General features: G+C 41.0%; 2 protein-coding genes across 8 annotated transcripts in view; one reads left to right on the top strand and one right to left on the bottom strand.

Moving 5' to 3' along the window:
* Positions 1 to 19,337, bottom strand: part of pms1 (PMS1 homolog 1, mismatch repair system component) — a 45,548-nt gene extending 26,211 nt beyond the window's left edge. For 3 of the 5 annotated variants that reach the window (XM_061918564.1, XM_061918561.1, XM_061918562.1), the window contains exons 1-5: positions 18,139 to 18,437; positions 10,087 to 10,269; positions 6,045 to 6,147; positions 5,717 to 5,880; positions 470 to 586 (exon numbers count right to left, since the gene is read on the bottom strand). In XM_061918564.1, the coding sequence (XP_061774548.1) occupies positions 470 to 586; positions 5,717 to 5,880; positions 6,045 to 6,147; positions 10,087 to 10,269; positions 18,139 to 18,270 (699 nt within the window). In that variant the 5' untranslated portion in view covers positions 18,271 to 18,437. Of the gene's footprint in view, positions 1 to 469; positions 587 to 5,716; positions 5,881 to 6,021; positions 6,148 to 10,086; positions 10,270 to 18,138; positions 18,438 to 19,225 lie in introns of those variants that run through there. The other 2 variants (XM_061918563.1, XM_061918565.1) reach the window with 2 other exon arrangements.
* The window catches only part of ormdl1 (ORMDL sphingolipid biosynthesis regulator 1), a 46,644-nt gene continuing 43,378 nt past the window's right edge, over positions 18,682 to 21,947 (top strand). For 2 of the 3 annotated variants that reach the window (XM_061918570.1, XM_061918568.1), the window contains exon 1: positions 18,682 to 18,832. The gene's annotated coding sequence lies outside the window, so the exon portion shown is untranslated. The remainder of the gene's footprint in view (positions 18,833 to 21,947) is intronic. The other variant, XM_061918569.1, reaches the window with a different exon arrangement.

Here is a 21,947-nt window from a genome sequence, read left to right as displayed (position 1 = left end):
TATTGGTCCAGACTTTAATATTTTGCACTTTATGTGACGTAGAAATGTGCAGATTTTCAAATTATCGGCCTTAGTTAACTGGATTCATACTTGTGAATTTATTCAAAAGAGAAATAACCTGTATTAAATGTTGATAGTAGGACAACATGTTATTCCAGTTCACTATTGTCATGATTTTTTTATTGTGTTGTTAAGACAAAATATTAAAAACATATATATATTTTTTTTCTCAAACATAAATTTCAGTATTTGTCTAATTTGGCGCAAACAGTGTTTATTTTTGACAACTACAGTAGTGGCATCACTGTAAAAGAAGCATAATGTGTTCATTCGTTACATTCCATGTCAGCTGATAAAAGTTTGAAGGAAGAGTTGCTACTATCAGAAATAAAGTGCTTGGCAACATGTACGTATTGGATTCCTGTAAGAAAGCCAAGCATCGAGCATCTTTAAAGTAAACTGAACAAACCTCTGGTTCTTCTTGACGATGGTGACAGGGAAGTAGGTTGACCACTGCACTAGACCCCAGTACAGCAAGGAGGGCACTTCTATAATTAGCCACTTTGGCCTTTTGCCAAAGCACCACCTGGAACACAATACACGTGAAAAAATTGTCACATAACTGTAAACACTGAGCCCACATTGACGTATTCATAAATTGAGCTGTTCATTAGAAATGAATTGATCTAATTTTACTTGTGTCCATTTAAAAGCAAGAGCAAGCAAGGTCTGAAAAAAAACAAAGTATGATTTTTTCTGTAAACCAAGGCCAGTTAAAATAGCATCAATAAAAACAATCAACACCAAAACTATATAGTTATCTTTTGTGATGATGTTGTGTTTTAAAAAGCTGAACATGGAAACACAGACAAAATTAAGCTGGTGGACATCGGCTAAAATTATATTTAAAGGGGACCTATGATGTATTTCATATTTTCTGACCTTTAAACAGGGTCTTTGCCGGTTTTACCAAGTGAAATGTAAGACTTTTTAAGACGATGAATAAAATGTAGGACCATTTCATTTCACGTCAATACTGACAAAGAAGCATAATGTTTTGCAAAGTGTTGCTGCCATTAAATTCTAAGGTTATTATTGGCAAAAAAAAAAAAAAGGTTCTCAGTTTAAACATTAAATATCTTGTCTTTGCAGTGTATTCAATTGAATATAAGTTGAAAAGGATTTGCAAATCTTTGTATTCTGTTTTTATTTACCATTTACACAACGTGCCAACTTCACTAGTTTTGGGTTATGTAAAACAGCTGGTCGGATCTCTCGGTGAGGTGGCTCACTGCAGTCAGCCAAATTTTAGAACGGTCTGCATTACTTTAATTACAATAAATAAATCGATTATCGATTATTGACGCTTACTAATCGATTTTTTAAACATCCATGTCCGAATTGCCATGCATCTGAAAAATATATAATTTACCACACCTCTACTATACATTGTCACAAAGAAGGACTGGCAACAAAATTACTTTTAACTGTTTTTTATTTGTCTTGTGTTTTCTATATGCAAAAAAAAATGTTTATAACTAAAAGGGGAAAAGATAAGTGACATTTGCTGTTATTTCATGTGTCTATATATATTTAATTTTAATGAAAATTTACTACATCATCCATCCATCCATCCATCATCTTCCGCTTATCCGAGGTCGGGTCGCGGGGGCAGCAGCCTAAGCAGGGAAGCCCAGACTTCCCTATCTCCAGCCACTTCGTCCAGCTCTTCCCGGGGGATCCCGAGGCGTTCCCAGGCCAGCCGGGAGACATAGTCTTCCCAACGTGTCCTGGGTCTTCCCCGTGGCCTCCTACCAGCTGGACGTGCCCTAAACACCTCCCTAGGGAGGCGTTCGGGTGGCATCCTGACCAGATGCCCGAACCACCTCATCTGGCTCATTATCAGGATATAAAATTCCATATGTTTGTATCTATTTTTGTCCATCTCCCACAGCACAAGCGGGGAGCACAATTTGTTTGTTTGTGGTAAGCACAAGTTTTGGCAATAAGTAGTAGGCACTCTGAAAAGTATGAGGCAACAAGACATGTAATATGACTGCATGGATGACGACACAGTGTTAGTGCAGGACACAATGGCACAGGGGGAAGGGAGAACCCTGCAATCATAAGTTAAATAGCAGATAAATAAATAAAAAGTGTGTATTTTCCATTTATGTTTTCCAGTTCATTTGTTAGGGTATTTTCTACTTCACTGAGAACTATACCAAATGCAAGGACATCAATCATGACAAAACATCAACAACTCACAATAATTCTGATTAAATGTGTCTGAAAGAAACAGGCTGCGCGTCATAACATCCATTGCTTTCCTCCTCTCTAAGGTTCTCATAGTCATCATTGTCACCGACGTCCCACTGGGTCATTATTGTCACCAATGTCCCACTGGGTGTGAGTTTTCCTACCGAGGATGTCGTGGTGGTTTGTGCAGCCCTTTGAGACACTAGTGATTTAGGGCTATATAAGTAAACATTGATTGATTGATTGATATATACAGTATATTTTTGAAATCCTGCACTCCATAGTTGGGCATGTGCCAAATATTTGATGTACAGTTAGCACATGAAAACAGATCGCTCCTGTAAACAGCTCATAAAGACGATGTGAAACGCGACACAGGCTGAATGAACGGCAGAGGTTAACGTAAAGGATAGGGGCAAGTGAGAACCGAATGTTCAAAATGTGGGCATTACTCTCCGTTAACAACCTTGAAAGCAATTTCTAGGAATGTCATAAGAGTTGTTATGTGCCTACCCTCCCCACTTTGACCCACATAAGGCTGCAAACTGCTGCAGAAACCAAAACTACAGCTGAGCCCAGTAACTTACTCAAGCAACATAATCAGCTAAATTTGAGTTCACGGTCAATGATATTTGTATTTGGAAAACCTGACAGTGATGATTAGCTGTGGTGAGAAGGAGTCCGAGGGATGGGAATGTGGAGTTTCTAAATACTTCTACAGTTGTAGAGCTTGTATAAAGACTTGGATGGTCTCCAAGTACTGGTTTTTATAAACCAAAAACCACTGTGTTACTTTTTGTTGTCCCAACTTAGATAATATCCATCCATCCATTTTCTACCGCTTGTCCCTCTCGGGATTGCGGGGGTTGCTGGCTCCTATCCCAGCTGCACTTGGGCGAAAGGCTCGGTACACCCTGGACAAGTCGCCACCTCATCGCAGGGTCAACACAGATAGACAACGTTCACACTCCCATTTACACACTAGTGTCAATTTAGTGTTGCCAATCGACCTATCTCCAGGTGAATGTCTTTGGAGGCAGGAGGAAGCCGGTCCGGTGTACCCAGGACCTTCTTATTGTGAGGCACACGCACTAACCCCTAGACCACTGTGCTGCCCAACTTAGATTATAATCAATTAATCAATTCTAAAAGTGACTGTACTTAATAGAGCAGTGGTTTTCAACCCCCCCCCCAAGTAACAACTCAGAAAAAAGTTGGCTCTCCAAGTACAACCATAATGATCAACAATAGAATACAGTAGTGTAGAAGGCCTAAGTATTCATTAAAACAAGGCAGCTGTTTGTGTAACAAGTGCATTTAAATGTTTTGGCCACTGTAACAATACTCACAGTTTGAACAGTAATACTGCGTGACTATAGGAAAATAAAACACTGTACTTTAACCAAGTGACTATTTGTCGTACCACTAGATGGAGCCTGCGTACCAGTACCAAAGTTTTTAGAATCACTGTAATAGAGTATAAGACTTTTAGAGAACACCTACTCCATAACAAAGTCACATTTTCCAAATCAGTGAAGAAATTTTAAAGAATACAAATACAATTGAGGAGGGCTGGGCGTTTATGGCAAAAATCTAAAACACGATTAATTGAACCTTTAACGTTGATTTCGGTTATTCCTCGATTATAAACTAATACTCTGCTTTTTTGTCAATGTCATTCTTATTGTAGCAAAAGTGTATCCAAACAACAAACACTGAATTATTTTTGGCTAAAAGTCGCTCACGTACTCGTGATTCGGTTTTCGTCTTGGATGCATTCCATCCTGGCTGCTAATTTTTCTTCTGGCTGGTTTCAACTTTGCAACACCTGGTTACTTCTCATGTAACTACACAATCAGTACTGTATTTTAAGGGGATAACGTATAAGTAGAGAGAAATTTACGAGGGAGGGAAAAATCTAAAAAATTTACAAGGCAGTTTTCGGTCGGTTAAAAGCTTTAAATGTGTTCAAATTTTGACTTCCCTTCACGTTTGAACCATCTGGGAATCGACACCAGTACTAGACGGTACCTCTGTGTGTGTTCATGCGGTAATAAATGTAAATTTGTTTGATAAATAAATCGCATCTTTTTATATGACACAGCTATTAATGATAACTCTGCTGCCCTGTTATATCTGGTTTTCTCACACTTGTGAGTTTGATTTGCAAGTATGCATCCACTTCATTTCAATCTGTGTTGCCGTAGACAGGAAATAGTCTTTCCCGTTAAGCTGAATGTGCCAGTATTGTCTTTTTTTGAGCTTTACAAAGTGTTTGTACTGTAAGTATTGTATTTATTCCACATCAGCTGTGTGATTGAAATGTGCATCTTTGTTGAGGGTCCGCTTACCAAATTTAGAGGTAATAAAATTGCCATGTAAAATTGCTAATGCTAATTGGTAGCATGTATATGGCATATTATATGTGAATTAAATTGAGCTTGCGCATTTCGACAAAAAAAGAGCCTTACTTTTAGGCGTTTTGAATCATGTTTATTTTGTTGGTATAGACAATTGCTACTATACAGGCAGTCGGCTACGAATAAGCGTGTCAGTATGTATATACTGACTTCGGTACCCATCCTTAGTGAAGAAGACACAAACAGAAAATTAAATTTCAACTCTAAGTTCCCGTAAATGGAACAGACTTCTAATGCTATATACACCGACTGCCTAGTTTTGAACTAAATTGGCACTTTTCTTGACCACAGATCTTGACTGTACATCTGTTTCCTGACACCGTTGATTTGCATACAGTATGATGTGTATCAATTATCAGCCCAATCCCTGTAATAATTCCCCACAAAGACCTAAACCAAGTAAACCATGACCATGAAGTAAAAAGACTTAAGTTGCTTTGGTTCTGGAATGCAGAAGATGCAACTAAATTTTGAATGCACATTTTTATGAAGATGTATTGTCACTATCTACAACTTAAATGTATCTAATTGCTTAAGAAATGTATTAATATTCTGCCAGAGATGCAGCAAAAACTACATTTAAAGCATATATGCAAAGTAAATAGGATGGCAACGATGTGATAAGGTAAATCAAGTACTTCACACAGATTATACCTATTGTATATTGCTTTAGTTATATTGTGTTGCATTATCATTTGCTGCACACAATCCAAACTCTAAGAAGGCTTATTAGCATCATATCTGAAGATTACTGAGGACACCTAGTGGCTGTACTTAGGGATGTTATTGCTGTTTAGCAAGCTGACACAACACAGCTAAAATACATTATTTTTCATACACAGAGTTAAAACTGTAAAAAAAAAAAAATACTGTAACTTTCGCTTGCACGTTGGTGGTACAATTGCACATACTTAACTGATGAAGACATGGTGGAAAGTAGAAATGGCTTCAGAAATGACTAAAACAACACTGACATTACAAGAGGGTGTCAACCTGCCACCATATTTATACTGCATTAAAGATGTGAAGAGGCTGACCTTATTATGGATAAGTGTGAGTCTTAAGTCAGGTTTTATAATGGCGAAGGCCATCATCAGATCCTGCACTTTTTTCAGTTCATCCTTGCATCTCTTAGCAGTCGAGAAGTACTGTCGCCTCACAGGAAGATTCTTGAAAAGCTTTAGTGCACAAACTGTTGTACCTAAAACATATGAAGAGCAGTGTCATGCAAACAATCTCAGTTACCAATTTATTAAATGTGACAGTTCACAAATCATGAACAAGCTATAAAGTTCTGATTAATTATTGTTTCAGTTTTACAGTTCCTGATTTCATTGCTTACAGCCAAAAGGAATAGTGCCTTGCCTTGGCCGATGTGACTCGGCTTCTGAGAAAGGATGTGCCCTTGGAAGTTAAGCACATACTGGGTGCTGATGTGATCATCCTCAGTCTTTGTGGTGATGGCAACCTGGAGTGGAACAGCACATTGACAATCATCATCGCCACACTAGCTAGGAAACAAACACATTTCAAAGTTTAGTCTACAACCCCTAAATACTGTTAAATGAAAACACATTGTGATAATAATTAATCAAAGTGAACTCAAATCGAAACAGAATCTATTAGTGTCTGTGTAGTAATCACAGCAGTGAAATACTGTCAACAGCAACATTATACATTACATAAACTACATACTGTACTGTATATATTTGTATGTTTTAGGGCTCTCAAAATGATTGAAATGTAATATATATATATACATATATATAAATGGTATATGCACGGTATGTCGCAAATGTCACACAAACTTTAAAATAATCTTTGAAAATACAAAAAACCTGACAACACACATATTTTAATAAAACAAACTATGCACAAATGGAGGAAAGACTGTCACAGGTTCAAAAATTATATATTATTGCCCATTCATACGTCTCTAGCAATAGTCACAAGGTAATGTGCAAGCAATGGTTAGTTGCAGTTATGTCGACGACTGCTTGTGTCAGTGTGACAGTCAGCCATTCCGAGGCGTGTCAAGACAATCAGGTTGCGCAGAATAGGAAGGAGTCAGGTGCAGATGTGAGGTTACATACAGTGCTTAGTAATGTATTTTGGTACAGTGGTACCTCCAAATACAAGTACCTTAACTTGCGAGTAATTTGAGATATGAGCTCCTTGTCAGCTTCTTCTTATTATTTCGGTTGCAAGTAGTCCTTGAGTTACAATAATTTTCAGTTGGTGAAAGTATTATTTGTAACAAAGTTGTGCCATCTGATCAACAAAGTGTTAATCAGTCGATCACTACTAGAAACTTCCCGATTCTGATCTTGTGATCGAATCTGTCTTTTCTAACTAATCTGTGATCGGTTAACCAGCTGTGTCTCAGTTGAGGGCTGTCATGATTCATCAAGTAAATTGATCAACTCAATTAGAAAAAAGCATTGATTTGTGTTTTGTTGCTTAGATAATTAGTTTAATGAATAAAATAAGCTCAAGACTGCTCCAATAGCTGGTTTTCCAGCACGTGACTTCTTCCCAGAAGTGGAAATCAGTGGTGGTCGACTAAGCAAAGATGGCTGTTGTACAGCAAGCAGTGCGCAAAATAATCTGAGTACAAAAGAGGCTTAATCTTCCTGCAAAAAGCAGATACGAAAAAATAAATCCAACTATGCAATGAAATAGATCCCTATACTTAATCCAAAAAAAATAATTTGGGAGGGATATTAAGGATTATGTTGGTTACGTTACCAGACATATCGAACAATTGTGATCCAGATGCCATTCTACACGACAAAACAGATGGAAACTGGGAGAAGCATGGAGGTCTACAACTTCTTTGTGTGTGGCTGGATCAAGGAAATTGGTATCAAGACTCTCCCAGATAAAAATGCATAGTTTTTGCTTGGGTAAGGTTGCATTTCATGATTTTACTTTGTGTCTCACCCGCCATGTTTGTTGGTGTTGCACGCGCCGTTTACGAGTAGAGTATTTCATTAAAATATAACTATCGATGTCAACATTGTGTATGTGCTGAGAGCTTCATATACGATTGTTGCCTTTGGTAAAAGCCTAATAACTATTTTAGGTTTTGTCCACGTTTGCTTTCTTTTATTGAGACACGCAGAGTTAGTGCTTTTTGAAACACTCAGCAAGTGTTTAAGAAATACCAATACCAGTAAAATCAAGATATTAATTAAATGGGAAATAACAACTGTTAAAAGTATAACAAACAAACCTTTAACAAAGTTATCACTGCAAACTCATGCATTCTTCAACTCTGCTCCCTTGAACTGGGGTGTGAGCTGCATGATTTTCAAATTGTCGTTTTCACAAATCTTGCACTTTTCCGCCCCTTTGATAACCTCTTGAGGAACTCTGAAGAAACGTTTATACTTTCCGCAATTTGAACGATTTGTACAGCCGAAAACAACACAACTATAGACATTTTTGTCTTTGAGAAAGGCTAAATGGCGCCTAATACCCATTGAAAACAGAGCGAGCTTGACCACCACCAGCATTTATTGGGCGGGACGTAAGTCGGACGTGGCATCAGTAACATCCCAGCAATAGAGCGCACATGATAGCGGTCCACCTCTATACTATAGCAGCTGAATGCAGATAAAGAGAAATAACTCAAAAAAAAACAACAAAAAAAATGAGAAAGTGGACAAAAGAGAAGAGAGAAGCTGTCAAAGATTTTGTATTGTTTAAAACACTCAGGAAGTAAATAGTCTCTGGATACAGGAAAGCTTTGAAGGCAAACCTCAAATTATTTAAATGGGAGCCAATAGTATCTTTTTTGTGTAGTTACTGAGCACTAGACACTTTACTTTTTTTTTTGTATATAGCATTAAATACAACATCTAATTTACAACATTACTAGCCAGTTTTAAATATAATTAGATAAGTTTATAAACATGTGTTTACTTTAGTTATTCGCCCTAAAACATTCAGATCCGTAATCTATTGTCAAAGTATCGGATCGTGACTCGACATCAGATCTGATCTGATGCCAAAAAATATTGATAAGGATAGCCTAGTAAATACTGTACAATAATAACAAAATAATTTTGAGTTTTGCAGTACATGTTATTGTAATAGTTTTCAAACATAACGTATTATCTAAATATTAGTTTTTTTAACGAAAAAGCATTTTGTATTTCAAAATTGTCAAAGGGCCAAAATGATTTCAATTTATTTCAATGGGTGGGGCTGCTTTGAGAGTGTTGTAAGTTACAAGCTTGGTTGTGGAATGCAATGCACTCGCAGGTTGAGGTACCACGTACTGTTGAAGTTAGTAATTTTGAGGTTTGTGAATAAACTTGCTAGCCTGAACTATGAAATAAAATGTGCGTGCGGTGTTGGATCTGGGACCACTGCTGGCGTGTAAAGAGAGATAATAAAATGTAAAAAGAACATCAGACTGTGTGTTGTCTCTGTCTGGATCGCTGCATTAATGTGTCAATGAATTGTTATAGCACCCAAATGAGCAAATGATACCTGCCGGTACTTTTTTTGGTCCGTTTATTGTTGTACAGGTTGGGATGGTACCTGTGCCATTAAGGAACAACGTTTTGTTGCCCGTCCATAATGACTAGTAGGGTTTTTATCCAATTCATTGTCTTTAACACAGAAGTTTGTCCGCCATAATTTTCCCTTTCCTCTGTGCTGCAGCTGGCAGTTGCAGACTCATGTGTTGTAAATATGCTTTACTGTTCATTGAGGGAGGAGGCAAAGGCAGTGCTGCATTCAATTATCGTGCAGCATTAACAGACAACACCACACTTGTTATTGTGCCTCTTTTCTTCCCAGAAGTGGCTTCCCCTGTTAGTCACTCAAAGACATTGGAAAAGGTGTTGCAGATGTCACGATAAAGACATGCATCCAGCATTATGAAATAAGTCGCTTTTTGTAAGGGTAAAATATGCAGACATGGCAACACTGGACAAAGAATCAGCCTGAAGGAGACAAAGTCCCCAAAGTGAATACTGTCCAATAATATATTACATAAAACTACTTTAGTTGTTTGTAGTACATTCAAACTGTATTTCTTATCTAAAAGTCGTTGTTTTGTTTTAAAAAGGGATTCTACATGTTAAAAGTAAGGTATTTTGGGAGAGTCAAACATCTCTTATTGATTTCAATTCATTTCAATGAGCGAGGTTGTTTTAAGATATGAGTATTCCGAGTTACCAGCTTGGTTGTGGAACAAATCATGCTCATAAGTTGAGGTACCACTGTAGGAGAAAACATGCCTTAAAACCAATTAATGAACAACAATTGAGATAATTCTGGGATTGTCAAAGTGAAGCATGTATCTTTTTAACACGTTCAAAAAAATATGCTGATCGTATTGGTCCCAATAATCAATTTATACAATTTAATATAAAATATTGGTTTAACTCACCTCTGCCACTGCACAAATGGACCCGAGTGCCTCGCCTCTGAAACCATATGTCTCAAGATGCTCCAGGTCTTCATGGCTCTGTATTTTGGAAGTGAAGTGTTTAACAGCCATCACGGAAGAATCTGCTGCTTTGATTCCATGACCGTTGTCCCGTATCTCAATCCGGTCTAAGCCATAGTTGTCCTGCAAATGAAAAATAAAAAGGAAGTAATGTCAACCACAAATTAATGTCAAAAGCATGTTTGAATATAAATATAAAACTAACTAAAAGTGTGACCAAGTATCGATATGGATAACTATCACAATATTTAACCTTACAATGGATTGTTGGCATACTCTCACCATGTCATTGTTTTAATTATTATTAAACTATAGCAACTATAAACTTGGCAACGTGGGTCATCCCTCCAATGGGCTCACCACTCATAGGAGGGGCCATAGAGGTCGGGTGCATTGTGAGCTGGGCGGCAGCCGAAGGCAGGGCACTTGGCGGTCCGATCCTCGGCTACAGAAGCTAGCTCTTGGGACGTGGAACGTCACCTCACTGGGGGGGAAGGAGCCTGAGCTAGTGCGCGAGGTAGAGAAGTTCCGGCTGGATATAGTCGGACTCACCTCGACGCACAGCAAGGGCTCTGGAACCAGTTCTCTCGAGAGGGACTGGACCCTCTTCCACTCTGGCGTTGCCGGCAGTGAGAGGCGACGGGCTGGGGTGGCAATTCTGGTTGCCCCCCGGCTCAAAGCCTGTACGTTTGAGTTCAACCCAGTGGACGAGAGGGTAGCTTCCCTTCGCCTTCGGGTGGGGGGACGGGTCCTGACTGTTGTTTGTGCTTACGCACCAAACAGCAGTTCAGAGTACCCACCCTTTTTGGGTACACTCGAGGGAGTACTGGAAAGTGCTCCTCCGGGTGATTCCCTTGTCCTACTGGGAGACTTCAACGCTCATGTTGGCAACGACAGTGAAACCTGGAGAGGCGTGATTGGGAAGAATGGTCGCCCGGATCTAAACCCGAGTGGTGTTTCGTTATTGGACTTTTGTGCTCGTCACGGATTGTCCATAACAAACACCATGTTCAAACATAAGGGTGTCCATATGTGCACTTGGCACCAGGACACCCTAGGCCGCAGTTCCATGATCGACTTTGTAGTTGTGTCATCGGATTTGCGGCCTCATGTTTTGGACACTCGGGTGAAGAGAGGGGCGGAGCTTTCTACCGATCACCACCTGGTGGTGAGTTGGCTGCGATGGTGGGGGAGGATGCCGGACAGACCTGGCAGGCCCAAGCGCATTGTGAGGGTCTGCTGGGAACGTCTGGCAGAGTCTCCTGTCAGAGAGAGTTTCAATTCACACCTCCGGGAGAACTTTGAACATGTCACGAGGGAGGTGCGGGACATTGAGTCCGAGTGGACCATGTTCCGAACCTCTATTGTCGAGGCGGCTGATTGGAGCTGTGGCCGCAAGGTTGTTGGTGCCTGTCGTGGCGGTAATCCCAGAACCCGTTGGTGGACACCAGCAGTGAGGGATGCCGTCAAGCTGAAGAAGGAGTCCTATCGGGTTCTTTTGGCTCATAGGACTCCGGAGGCAGTGGACGGGTACCGACGGGCCAAGCGGTGTGCAGCTTTAACGGTCGCGGAGGCAAAAACTCGGACATGGGAAGAGTTCGGGGAAGCCATGGAAAACGACTTCCGGACGGCTTCGAAGCGATTCTGGACCACCATACGGCGCCTCAGGAAGGGGAAGCAGTGCACTATCAACACCGTGTATGGTGCGGATGGTGTTCTGCTGACTTCGACTGCGGATGTTGTGGATCGGTGGAGGGAATACTTCGAAGACCTCCTCAATCCCACCAACACGTCTTTCTTTGAGGAAGCGGTGCCTGGGGAATCTGTAGTGGACTCTCCTATTTCTGGGGCTGAGGTCGCTGAGGTAGTTAAAAAGCTCCTCGGCGGCAAGGCCCCGGGGGTGGATGAGATCCGCCCGGAGTTCCTTAAGGCTCTGGATGCTGTGGGGCTGTCTTGGTTGACAAGACTCTGCAGCATCGCGTGGACATCGGGGGCGGTACCTCTGGATTGGCAGACCGGGGTGGTGGTCCCTCTCTTTAAGAAGGGGGACCGGAGGGTGTGTTCCAACTATCGTGGGATCACACTCCTCAGCCTTCCCGGTAAGGTTTATTCAGGTGTACTGGAGAGGAGGCTTCGCCGGATAGTCGAACCTCGGATTCAGGAGGAACAGTGTGGTTTTCGTCCTGGTCGTGGAACTGTGGACCAGCTCTATACTCTCGGCAGGGTTCTTGAGGGTGCATGGGAGTTTGCCCAACCAGTCTACATGTGCTTTGTGGACTTGGAGAAGGCATTCGACCGTGTCCCTCGGGAAGTCCTGTGGGGAGTGCTCAGAGAGTATGGGGTATCGGAATGTCTTATTGTGGCAGTCCGCTCCCTGTATGATCAGTGTCAGAGCTTGGTCCGCATTGCTGGCAGTAAGTCGGACACGTTTCCAGTGAAGGTTGGACTCCGCCAAGGCTGTCCTTTGTCACCGATTCTGTTCATAACTTTTATGGACAGAATTTCTAGGCGCAGTCAAGGCGTTGAGGGGTTCCGGTTTGGTGGCCACGGGATTAGGTCTCTGCTTTTTGCAGATGATGTAGTCCTGATGGCTTCATCTGGCCGGGATCTTCAGCTCTCACTGGATCGGTTCGCAGCCGAGTGTGAAGCGACCGGAATGAGAATCAGCACCTCCAAGTCCGAGTCCATGGTTCTCGCCCGGAAAAGGGTGGAGTGCCATCTCCGGGTTGGGGAGGAGACCCTGCCCCAAGTGGAGGAGTTCAAGTACCTAGGAGTCTTGTTCACGAGTGGGGGAAGAGTGGATCGTGAGATCGACAGGCGGATCGGTGCGGCGTCTTCAGTAATGCGGACGTTGTATCGATCCGTTGTGGTGAAGAAGGAGCTGAGCCGGAAGGCAAAGCTCTCAATTTACCGGTCGATCTACGTTCCCATCCTCACCTATGGTCATGAGCTTTGGGTCATGACCGAAAGGATAAGATCACGTGTACAAGCGGCCGAAATGAGTTTCCTCCGCCGGGTGGCGGGGCTCTCCCTTAGAGATAGGGTGAGAAGCTCTGCCATCCGGGAGGAGCTCAACGTAAAGCCGCTGCTCCTCCACATCGAGAGGAGCCAGATGAGGTGGTTCGGGCATCTGGTCAGGATGCCACCCGAACGCCTCCCTAGGGATGTGTTTAGGGCACGTCCAGCTGGTAGGAGGCCACGGGGAAGACCCAGGACACGTTGGAAAGACTATGTCTCCCGGCTGGCCTGGGAACGCCTCGGGATCCCCCGGGAAGAGCTAGACGAAGTGGCTGGAGATAGGGAAGTCTGGGCTTCCCTGCTTAGGCTGCTGCCCCCGCGACCCGACCTCGGATAAGCGGAAGATGATGGATGGATGGATGGAACTATAAACTTTCAGCTATCAAATACCGTATTTCCTTGAATTGCCGCAGAGCATATAATATGCGCCTGCCTTGAATTACTGCCCGGTCAAACTCGCTTCCCAAAATAATTAGCGCATGCTTAGTATTAACGCCTGATCAAACTCGTGATGTCACGAGTGACACTTCCCCTGTCATCTTTTTCAAAATGGAGGAGGCTGATTTCAATACCGGTAATTTGAAATCGTATAAAGGGAAGTGGATTAAGAGTTATCCAGTAGGATTTAAGGTCCAACCATGCATCACACTCAAATTTTTACTGCTTACCTTTGGTAAGTGCCGGAGTGAGAAGAGGTTTTAAAATAATTAGCGCATGCTTACTTTTACCACATGCCTTTGGTAAGCGCAGGAGTGAGAAGAGGTTTTAAATTAATTAGCGCCCCAGTGGTAATTCAAGGAAATACAGTATAAACCGCTGGAGAGTGCACTTGAAACACCAAAGAGAGCATCAGACATGAAAATCACTGTGCACTTTATAAAAAAACAACAGGGAAATTAACTCAAATGTATTGAAAACTAAGTTAAAATACAAAACCAACACAAGTACACACATCAGTCTTTCTCCTTAATTAATTTCTTTGCAGGGTGCTGCCACAATATTGAAATATGTGGCGGATTGTAACGCTGCTTCTTATCACACATCATACGCAATGGTCAAATTTAGTAGGGATGTCCTGAACTGATATTAATATCGGATATCAGTCCAATATGAGCAGAAAGAACAAGTATCGGATGATATTGGTTAGCATGTAAAATCTCCACTATAAGCTCCGACACGAGCAGTCCTGCAGCGTTTATTTTACTTTTGTAATGCTGGACAGCCAGTTAACATCTTAATGTTCTCCAATAAGTACAAAATGTTGGACTTTTCTTGTATTTTGGTGAAGTTATTTACAAAATTTAAACATGGTAGAATATGGGCAACTATGAGCTAGCAACTACACAACAGCTAAGCATGCATTAATTACAAGCTAGACATACATAACAAGTGTCCTTAATTTAACAATAATGCAGTCTAAAACACATTTGTCAACATAAAAAAAAGTATGAAATAATTATAGTTGCATATTACTTCTCCATGGCAGAAGCCGTACCCATCATTAACATTGAATTTGCACATTTAACATGTATCCATGTTACAAGTACAAATAAATAAATAAATAAAAATTTAACTGTTCGCCGTAACTCAGATCAGGACACACACACACCACCGCTGTGCGCTCTATAGCAGTGTCCGCACATTTAAAGCTCCTGGCCCTCCATTGGGTCTGGATTTTATATTTTTTTTATTACTACACTCATCAAATTATTTTTCCTTATCCATAGGGCCCAAGCACCTCCTAAAGGGCTGCCAAAAATATATATTTTTCACAGCTGTGGTCTGTACGGGCCAGAGCGGTACTCGGTTGTAATAGACATGTCCACTACTTCTGGCAATAATGACAATCTCAAAAAAACAGAAAAAGTCAGAAACTAAAGCCAGAGAGAAGTTTTCTAAGCGCAGAAATTATAAAGTTATGAAGCTGTATTTTCATTTGCACTTTAACTGTATTGTGTTTTGTTTAGACATATTCATCACTAATGTTGTTTATTTATTTTCGCACAACATACTTGTATGTAAATGTATCCTCACTTATGCAGTATATTTGGTTATATATTTTTTTCTTAATCAGCCTAACTACCTAAACCTAAGGTTTATTTATTGAATAAATGTATATAATATAGCAATATACAGTGTTTCCCCCAGAATATTTGTTAGTTAAGGTGGAGTCTCTCCAGGGGCAAGGAGGCGTACAGGGAAGGGGCTGGGTGGCGATATACGATATACAGTGGGGCAAAAAAGTATTTAGTCAGCCACCGATTGTGCAAGTTCTCCCACTTAAAATGATGACAGAGGTCTGTAATTTTCATCATATGTACACTTTAACGGTGAGAGACAGAATGTGAAAAAAAAATCCAAGAATTCACATTGTAGGAATTTGAAATAATTTATTTGTAAATTATGGTGGAAAATAAGTATTTGGTCAACCACTCAAAGCTCTCACTGATGGAAGGAGGTTTTGGCTCAACATCTGACGGTACATGGCCCCATTCATTCTTTCCTTAACACGGATCAATCGTCCTGTCCCCTTAGCAGAAAAACTGCCCCAAAGCACGATGTTTCCACCCCCATGCTTCACAGTAGTTATGGTGTTCTTGGGATGCAACTCAGTATTCTTCTTCCTCCAAACACGACGAGTTGAGTTTATACCAAAAAGTTCTATTTTGGTTTCATCTGACCACATGACATTCTCCCAATCCTCTGCTGTGTCATCAATGTATCCATTTTGGTATAAACTCAACTCGTCGTGTTTGGAGGAAGAAGAATACTGAGTTGCATCCCAAGAACACTTTGATTGATTGATTGATACTTTTATTAGTAGATTGCACAGTTCAGTACATATTGTGTACAATTAACCACTAAATGGTAACACCCGAATATGTTTTTCAACTTCTTTAAGTCGGGGTCCACGTTAATCAATTCATGGTATACCATACCTACTGTGAAGCATGCGGTTGGAAACATCATGCTTTGGGGCTGTTTTTCTGCTAAGGGGACAGGACGATTGATCCGTGTTAAGGAAAGAATGAATGGGGCCATGTATCGTGAGATTTTGAGCCAAAACCTCCCTCCATCAGTGAGAGCTTTGAATGCTAGACCAAATACTTATTTCCACCATAATTTACAAATAAATTCTTTAAAATTCCTACAATGTGAATTCCTGGATTTTTTTTTCACATTCTGTCTCTCACTGTTGAAGTGTACCTATGATGAAAATTACAGACTTCTGTCATCATTTTAAGTGGGAGAACTTGCACAATCGGTGGCTGACTAAATACTTTTTTGCCCCACTGTATATCTCGATATTTTTTACCTAAAGTAAAAGCAAAGCACAAAACAGTCCTAGTTACCTGAGATACTAATTATGTCATTATTTTTATTTAGTAAATATTGACTTACTAAGACAAAATAATGTGATTTACTGTAAATAAGCGTTTGCAATAAGCGTTTGAAAAAAAAGAGTTAAAAGTGGGGCCACATGCTGACATATGCTCAACTCATCATGTTTAATTTATTATAGCATTTGGGGAGCCTGTAGTTGATTTTTATTATGTAAATGTTATATTTTTATCAACATGTGATAGCGGCCGCCTTAACAACAAAGCGCTGCGGGAAACCCTGGTATATATTATATACTGCATACATAATGTAAATATTGCATATATGTTTTATTTTTAATTGCTGCTATAGTACATTTTTAGTCTACTTAATACCTGCATTATCCTTTCCATCCTTAGCCTTTCCATCCGTTAAAACTGAGCTACTGTGTGGAACAATTTCCCTTGTGGATCAATAAAGTTTGTCTAAGTGTATGTCTAAGTCTATAGTGATCTTTGAGATTACCACATGGTTTCATATCATTTGGCAAGGCTGTAAACTATTAGTAGGTTATTTATAATTATTGAATATGATTAAAAGTAAGAGTAAGATTACTAATTCAGTGTGAATATTTAAGAGGCCCCCTATTTGTATGCTAAAGTAAAATTAAAAAATAAGAGCTGCGGCCCAAAAAATTGCCCCGGTGAGCACTTTGGATACCTCTATATCAATGTCACATGTTGTCTATCATCCATCCATCCATTTCCTACCGCATGTCCCTCTCTGTATCATGGGGGTGCTGGACCCTATCCCAGCTGCATTCAATCAAAAGGTGGGGTACACCCTGGACCTCATCGCAGGGCCAACACAGATAGACAGACAAACCTATCCATCCATTTTCTATCGCCTGTCCCTCTTGGGATCGCCGGGGTGCTGGAGCACATCCCAGCTGCATTTGGGCAGAAGGCGGTGTACACTCTGGACAAGTCGCCCACCTCATTGCAGGGGCAAACACAGATAGACAGACGAACCCATCCATTTTCTATCGCTTGTCCCTTTCGGGGTCGCGAGGGTGCTGAAACCTATCCCAGCTGCATTCGGGCAAAAGGCGGTGTACACCCTGGACAAATCGCCGCCTCATCACAGGGCCAACACAGATAGACAGACAAACCTATCCATCCATTTTCTACCGCTTGTCCTTTTCGGGGTCGCAAGGGTGCTGGAGCCTATCCCAGCTGCATTTGGGCAAAAGGCGAGGTACACCCTGGACAAGTCGCCCACCTCATCGCAGGGGCAAACACAGATAGAAAGAAGAACCTATCCATCCATTTTCTATCGCTTGTCCCTTTCGGGGTCGCGACGGTGCCGGAGCCTATCCCAGCTGCATTCCGGCAAAAGGCGGGGTACACCCTGGACAAGTCGCCACCTCATCACAGGGCCTACACAGATAGACATACAAACCTATCCATCCATTTTCTATCGCTTGTCCCTTTCGGGGTCGCCGGGGTGCTGGACCACATCCCAGCTGAATTTTGGCGGAAGGCAGGGTACACCCTGGACAAGTCGCCACCTTCATCGCAGGGGCAACACAGACAGACAGACGAACCGTTCACACTCAATGTATTTAGTTGAAACGCCAACAAGGTACTTTACCAGCTTCACGTCAATAGTTGAAGCCCCAGCATCAAGAGAATTCTCCAAGAGTTCTTTCACAACATTGGTCACAGACGTGATGACCTGCGAGCTGGACAACAGCCGCACGGTGTCTGGAGGTAGTTGCTTCATGACTTTAAGAAAATAACGTTTAACTGCCGTGCTGGAGATTCAGGAGTTCATAGTAACTTGAGTGTAATATTAGATAAACAAATGTTGAGTGGATATTCTTAACAAACACTTCATGGATGTTTTCTTCCGGACACAAGCCACACAGCGGAAGCGTTCTTATTCCCGCCCGCTCCGATCAACATTGATTGGCTGTAAGTGACATGTGGGCGGGTTAAAATGGGTCACTCCAAAGTTTTCCCTGAATGTAAACTATCTAACACGCGGTTAGAAATATGACAAAGTTAACCTCTATAAGTGTGAATAAAACCAACAACATTTAGCTTTATGAAGTTTTTTTTTATTTAGGATACACTGTAGACACATACAGGCTCAATATGAACGCATCGTGTTGCCCGCTGTCGTTATATACCTTGGGAAAGGGACTGAGCAGGCTTTAAATAGGGCTTAAACACAATGACGTAGTTGACATTGCCTGTGCTTCCGCTCGACTGAGTGAGTCCCTAAACGCAACACGTCCACGAAGGCTAGACGTTTCTCTTCGCAGTTGAGCCCCTTCCTACCCGTAAGTCATCGTGGTTTTATTTTTATGTGGTTTCACTGTTACCCCCCGGTAAACCTATCAAACGTACATTAGTTTACAAAAGATTTAAGTAATTGGGACAGCGTTGTGAGGGATTAAAAGCATGTAGGGACGACTTATTAGTCTGTAGCAATAACAATATATAAAGTAGGCTACGTGCCTATCGTGATTTACAATTATAATGTAATATTAAAGTATTTTTCCTGTTGTCACACCAAAGTAGGCTTATTGTGTGTTGCTCTTTAATCCCTTTATATGTGAATAGGAATGCACTATAGCATTTTTTACTTTATGTTGCAATATTTTTTTTATTGTCATGTAAATACTGTAGCGGACAGACAGAGTCCTATGCTCTTTTGAACTGTTATTGCCAACCTTAAGCCAAAAACGTGTTCAATTCCAGCAACGTATCCTCTTTCTCGCACACACGTCCATCTCGGTTCTCCTGCACCTACATTAGCACTTCCGCTTTTTCCACCAATCATCTTTTAGAAAAGGTACGTTCAGGACCCTGGGAAATCTAAAAATGCACATTAACATAATCATTACCACCAGTCGTTAGTTAGTACAGTGTTTTTCAACCACTTTGTGTGGGAAATTATGCAACTTCACCTAATTTGTCCCAAAAATATTTTGTTCAAATCAGTAATTCATCCATCCATCCATTTTCTACCGCTTGTCCCTCCTGGGGTCGCTGGAGCCTCTCTCAGCTGCATTCGGGTGGAAGGCAGGGAACACCCCGGACAAGTCACCATCTCATCGCAGGGCCAACAAAGATAGACAGACAACATTCACACTCACATTCACACAATGGGGCCAATTTAGTGTTGCCAAACAACCTATCCCAAGGTGCATGTTTTTGGAGGTGGTATAATCTGCAAATGGGCCGTTGCTTAGTGTTTGTGCTGTGTAGAGCTCGACAGGGTACCCACGTAATACTCCATGTCAGTAAGTAGCAGCAGGTAGTTAATTTCTTTGTAAAAGTCGGAATGTGTCAGGTGAGATGAGGAAGGTTTTTTGTGATCACAATATGCAGGTAAAAACGTATATAATGCTTAAACCAAAAATGAACATAAGGAAAAGGCAATGAAGCATAGGAATGGCTATGTGAAACACAAGTAAAACTTTACAGGCTACCAAGTACCTCTTACCATGAATTGATTTAACGTGGACCCCGACTTAAACAAGTTGGAAAACTTATTCGGGTGTTGCTATTTAGTGGTCAATTGTAAGGAATATGTACTGTACTGTGCAATCTACTAATTAAAGTTTCAATCAATCAATCAAAGTAAACAGAAACAAAATGCTGGACGACAGCAAAAACTTACGGCGTCCACAAAGTACATCCTTACATGACAATCAACAAAGTCCGCACAAAGAAGGATATCAACAACTTCAATAGCCTTACTTGCTAACTCAAAGCAAGGTCTGGGAATAGTGCTCAAAGGAAGACAGGAAACTACAGAAACATACCAACAAAATAGGAAGGGCCACCAAAATAACAGCACAAGACAAATCTAAAGCACTACACAGGAACACACCAACAAACTCAAAATAAGGCACAACGACCTGGTGGAGTTTCATTTTTTAATGTTTTCTGCTGGTGGTGTGCCTCCGGAATTTTTAACGAAAAAAACGTGCCTTGCCTCAAAAAAGGTTGAAAAACACTGCGTTAGTATACGGTATGTTTGGGCTGTCAGACATTTTATGGACAGTTGTGGCAGTTTGTTTACATATGAAAAAATGTATGAAAAGTATCAATGTTGTTGTTAAAAAAAATCAGTTTTAAAAAATCCATCCATCCATTTTCTACTCCCTTCGGAGTTGCGGGGGGCGCTGGAGCCTATCTCAGCCACAATCGGGCGAAGGTGGTGTACACCCTGGACAAGTCGACACCTCATCGCAGGGCCAACACAGATAGACAGACCACATTCACACACTAAGGACCATTTAGTGTTGCCAATCAGCCTATCGAAAATCACCAAAGCAATATCTCTATCCCAGTGGTTCTTAACCTTGTCGCAGGTACCGAACCCCGTTAGTTTCATATGCGCATTCACCGAACCCTTCTTAGTGAAAAATAAAATGTTTTTTTTTTTTTAATTCAAGACAAAGTTATGTGTTTTTGGTAACACTTAAGTATGGAGAATATATTCTAAGTAACAAAGACTTAATTTGGAGTTATTTGGTTAGGGTTAGGGTCAGGGTTAGAGGGTTAGGGTTATAATGAGGCCATGCCGAATAAGGCGTTAATAAGTACTTAATAATGTCTGGTTAAGAGCCGATATGTTACTAATTTGCATTTGAATAAGCAACTAATTAATGGTGAATATGTTCCCCATACTAAAATGTTACCATGTTTTATTACTAGTGCACAAAATGAATCATGCATGAACATCACCTTGTTCAAACAACAAAACCAACACAGTACATAAACTCAAAACAAATTACACACCTGCAAATCAGTGTTACTTCTGCCATCGCCGTATCCGTAATAGGCCAATAGGGAGAAGTTTTTATTGACACGATGAGTCGGGTGTGTTTTGACCTCCGCCAAACCCTGAGGCCGACTCATCGAACCGTTAGGGTTCGATCGAACCCAGGTTAAGAACCACTGCTCTATCCTTAAAATCTATGGTGACTCAGGAGGTTTTATATTCAAATACTACCCCTTGTCTGAGAAACCTTAATATTGAATATGTTCATTTATGTGATGAAAAATGTTCCAACAAACATATGAGGGCAGTTTTAGTGAAAGAATATTTTCCAGGCACAGTTCATAGACAATATATACAGAAGGAGTTTACAAAAGTTGAGCTAAGGAAAAGGACAAGATATGTTACGTACCCAATTCTTCTCAAAATTAAAGAAATACAATTTAAAATTATTAATTGTATATACCCCCTTCAAAGGATTTTTTAAAAACAAATTTAACATGGAGGTTGGTGGCTGTTATATATGTGGAACTGTAGAGGATGTCAATCATCTGTGGAATGTGAGAGTGTACATGTGTTTTGGGAGGAGATCAGAGATTGGCTGAGAAATAAGGGTGTGGAGATGTCCCCATTCGCTATAGAAGAGATCAAATTTGGTATTT

Source organism: Nerophis ophidion, linkage group LG13 (assembly GCF_033978795.1).
Source record: "Nerophis ophidion isolate RoL-2023_Sa linkage group LG13, RoL_Noph_v1.0, whole genome shotgun sequence".
NCBI lineage: Eukaryota > Metazoa > Chordata > Actinopteri > Syngnathiformes > Syngnathidae > Nerophis > Nerophis ophidion.
This window is presented reverse-complemented; position numbering and strand designations above follow the sequence as displayed.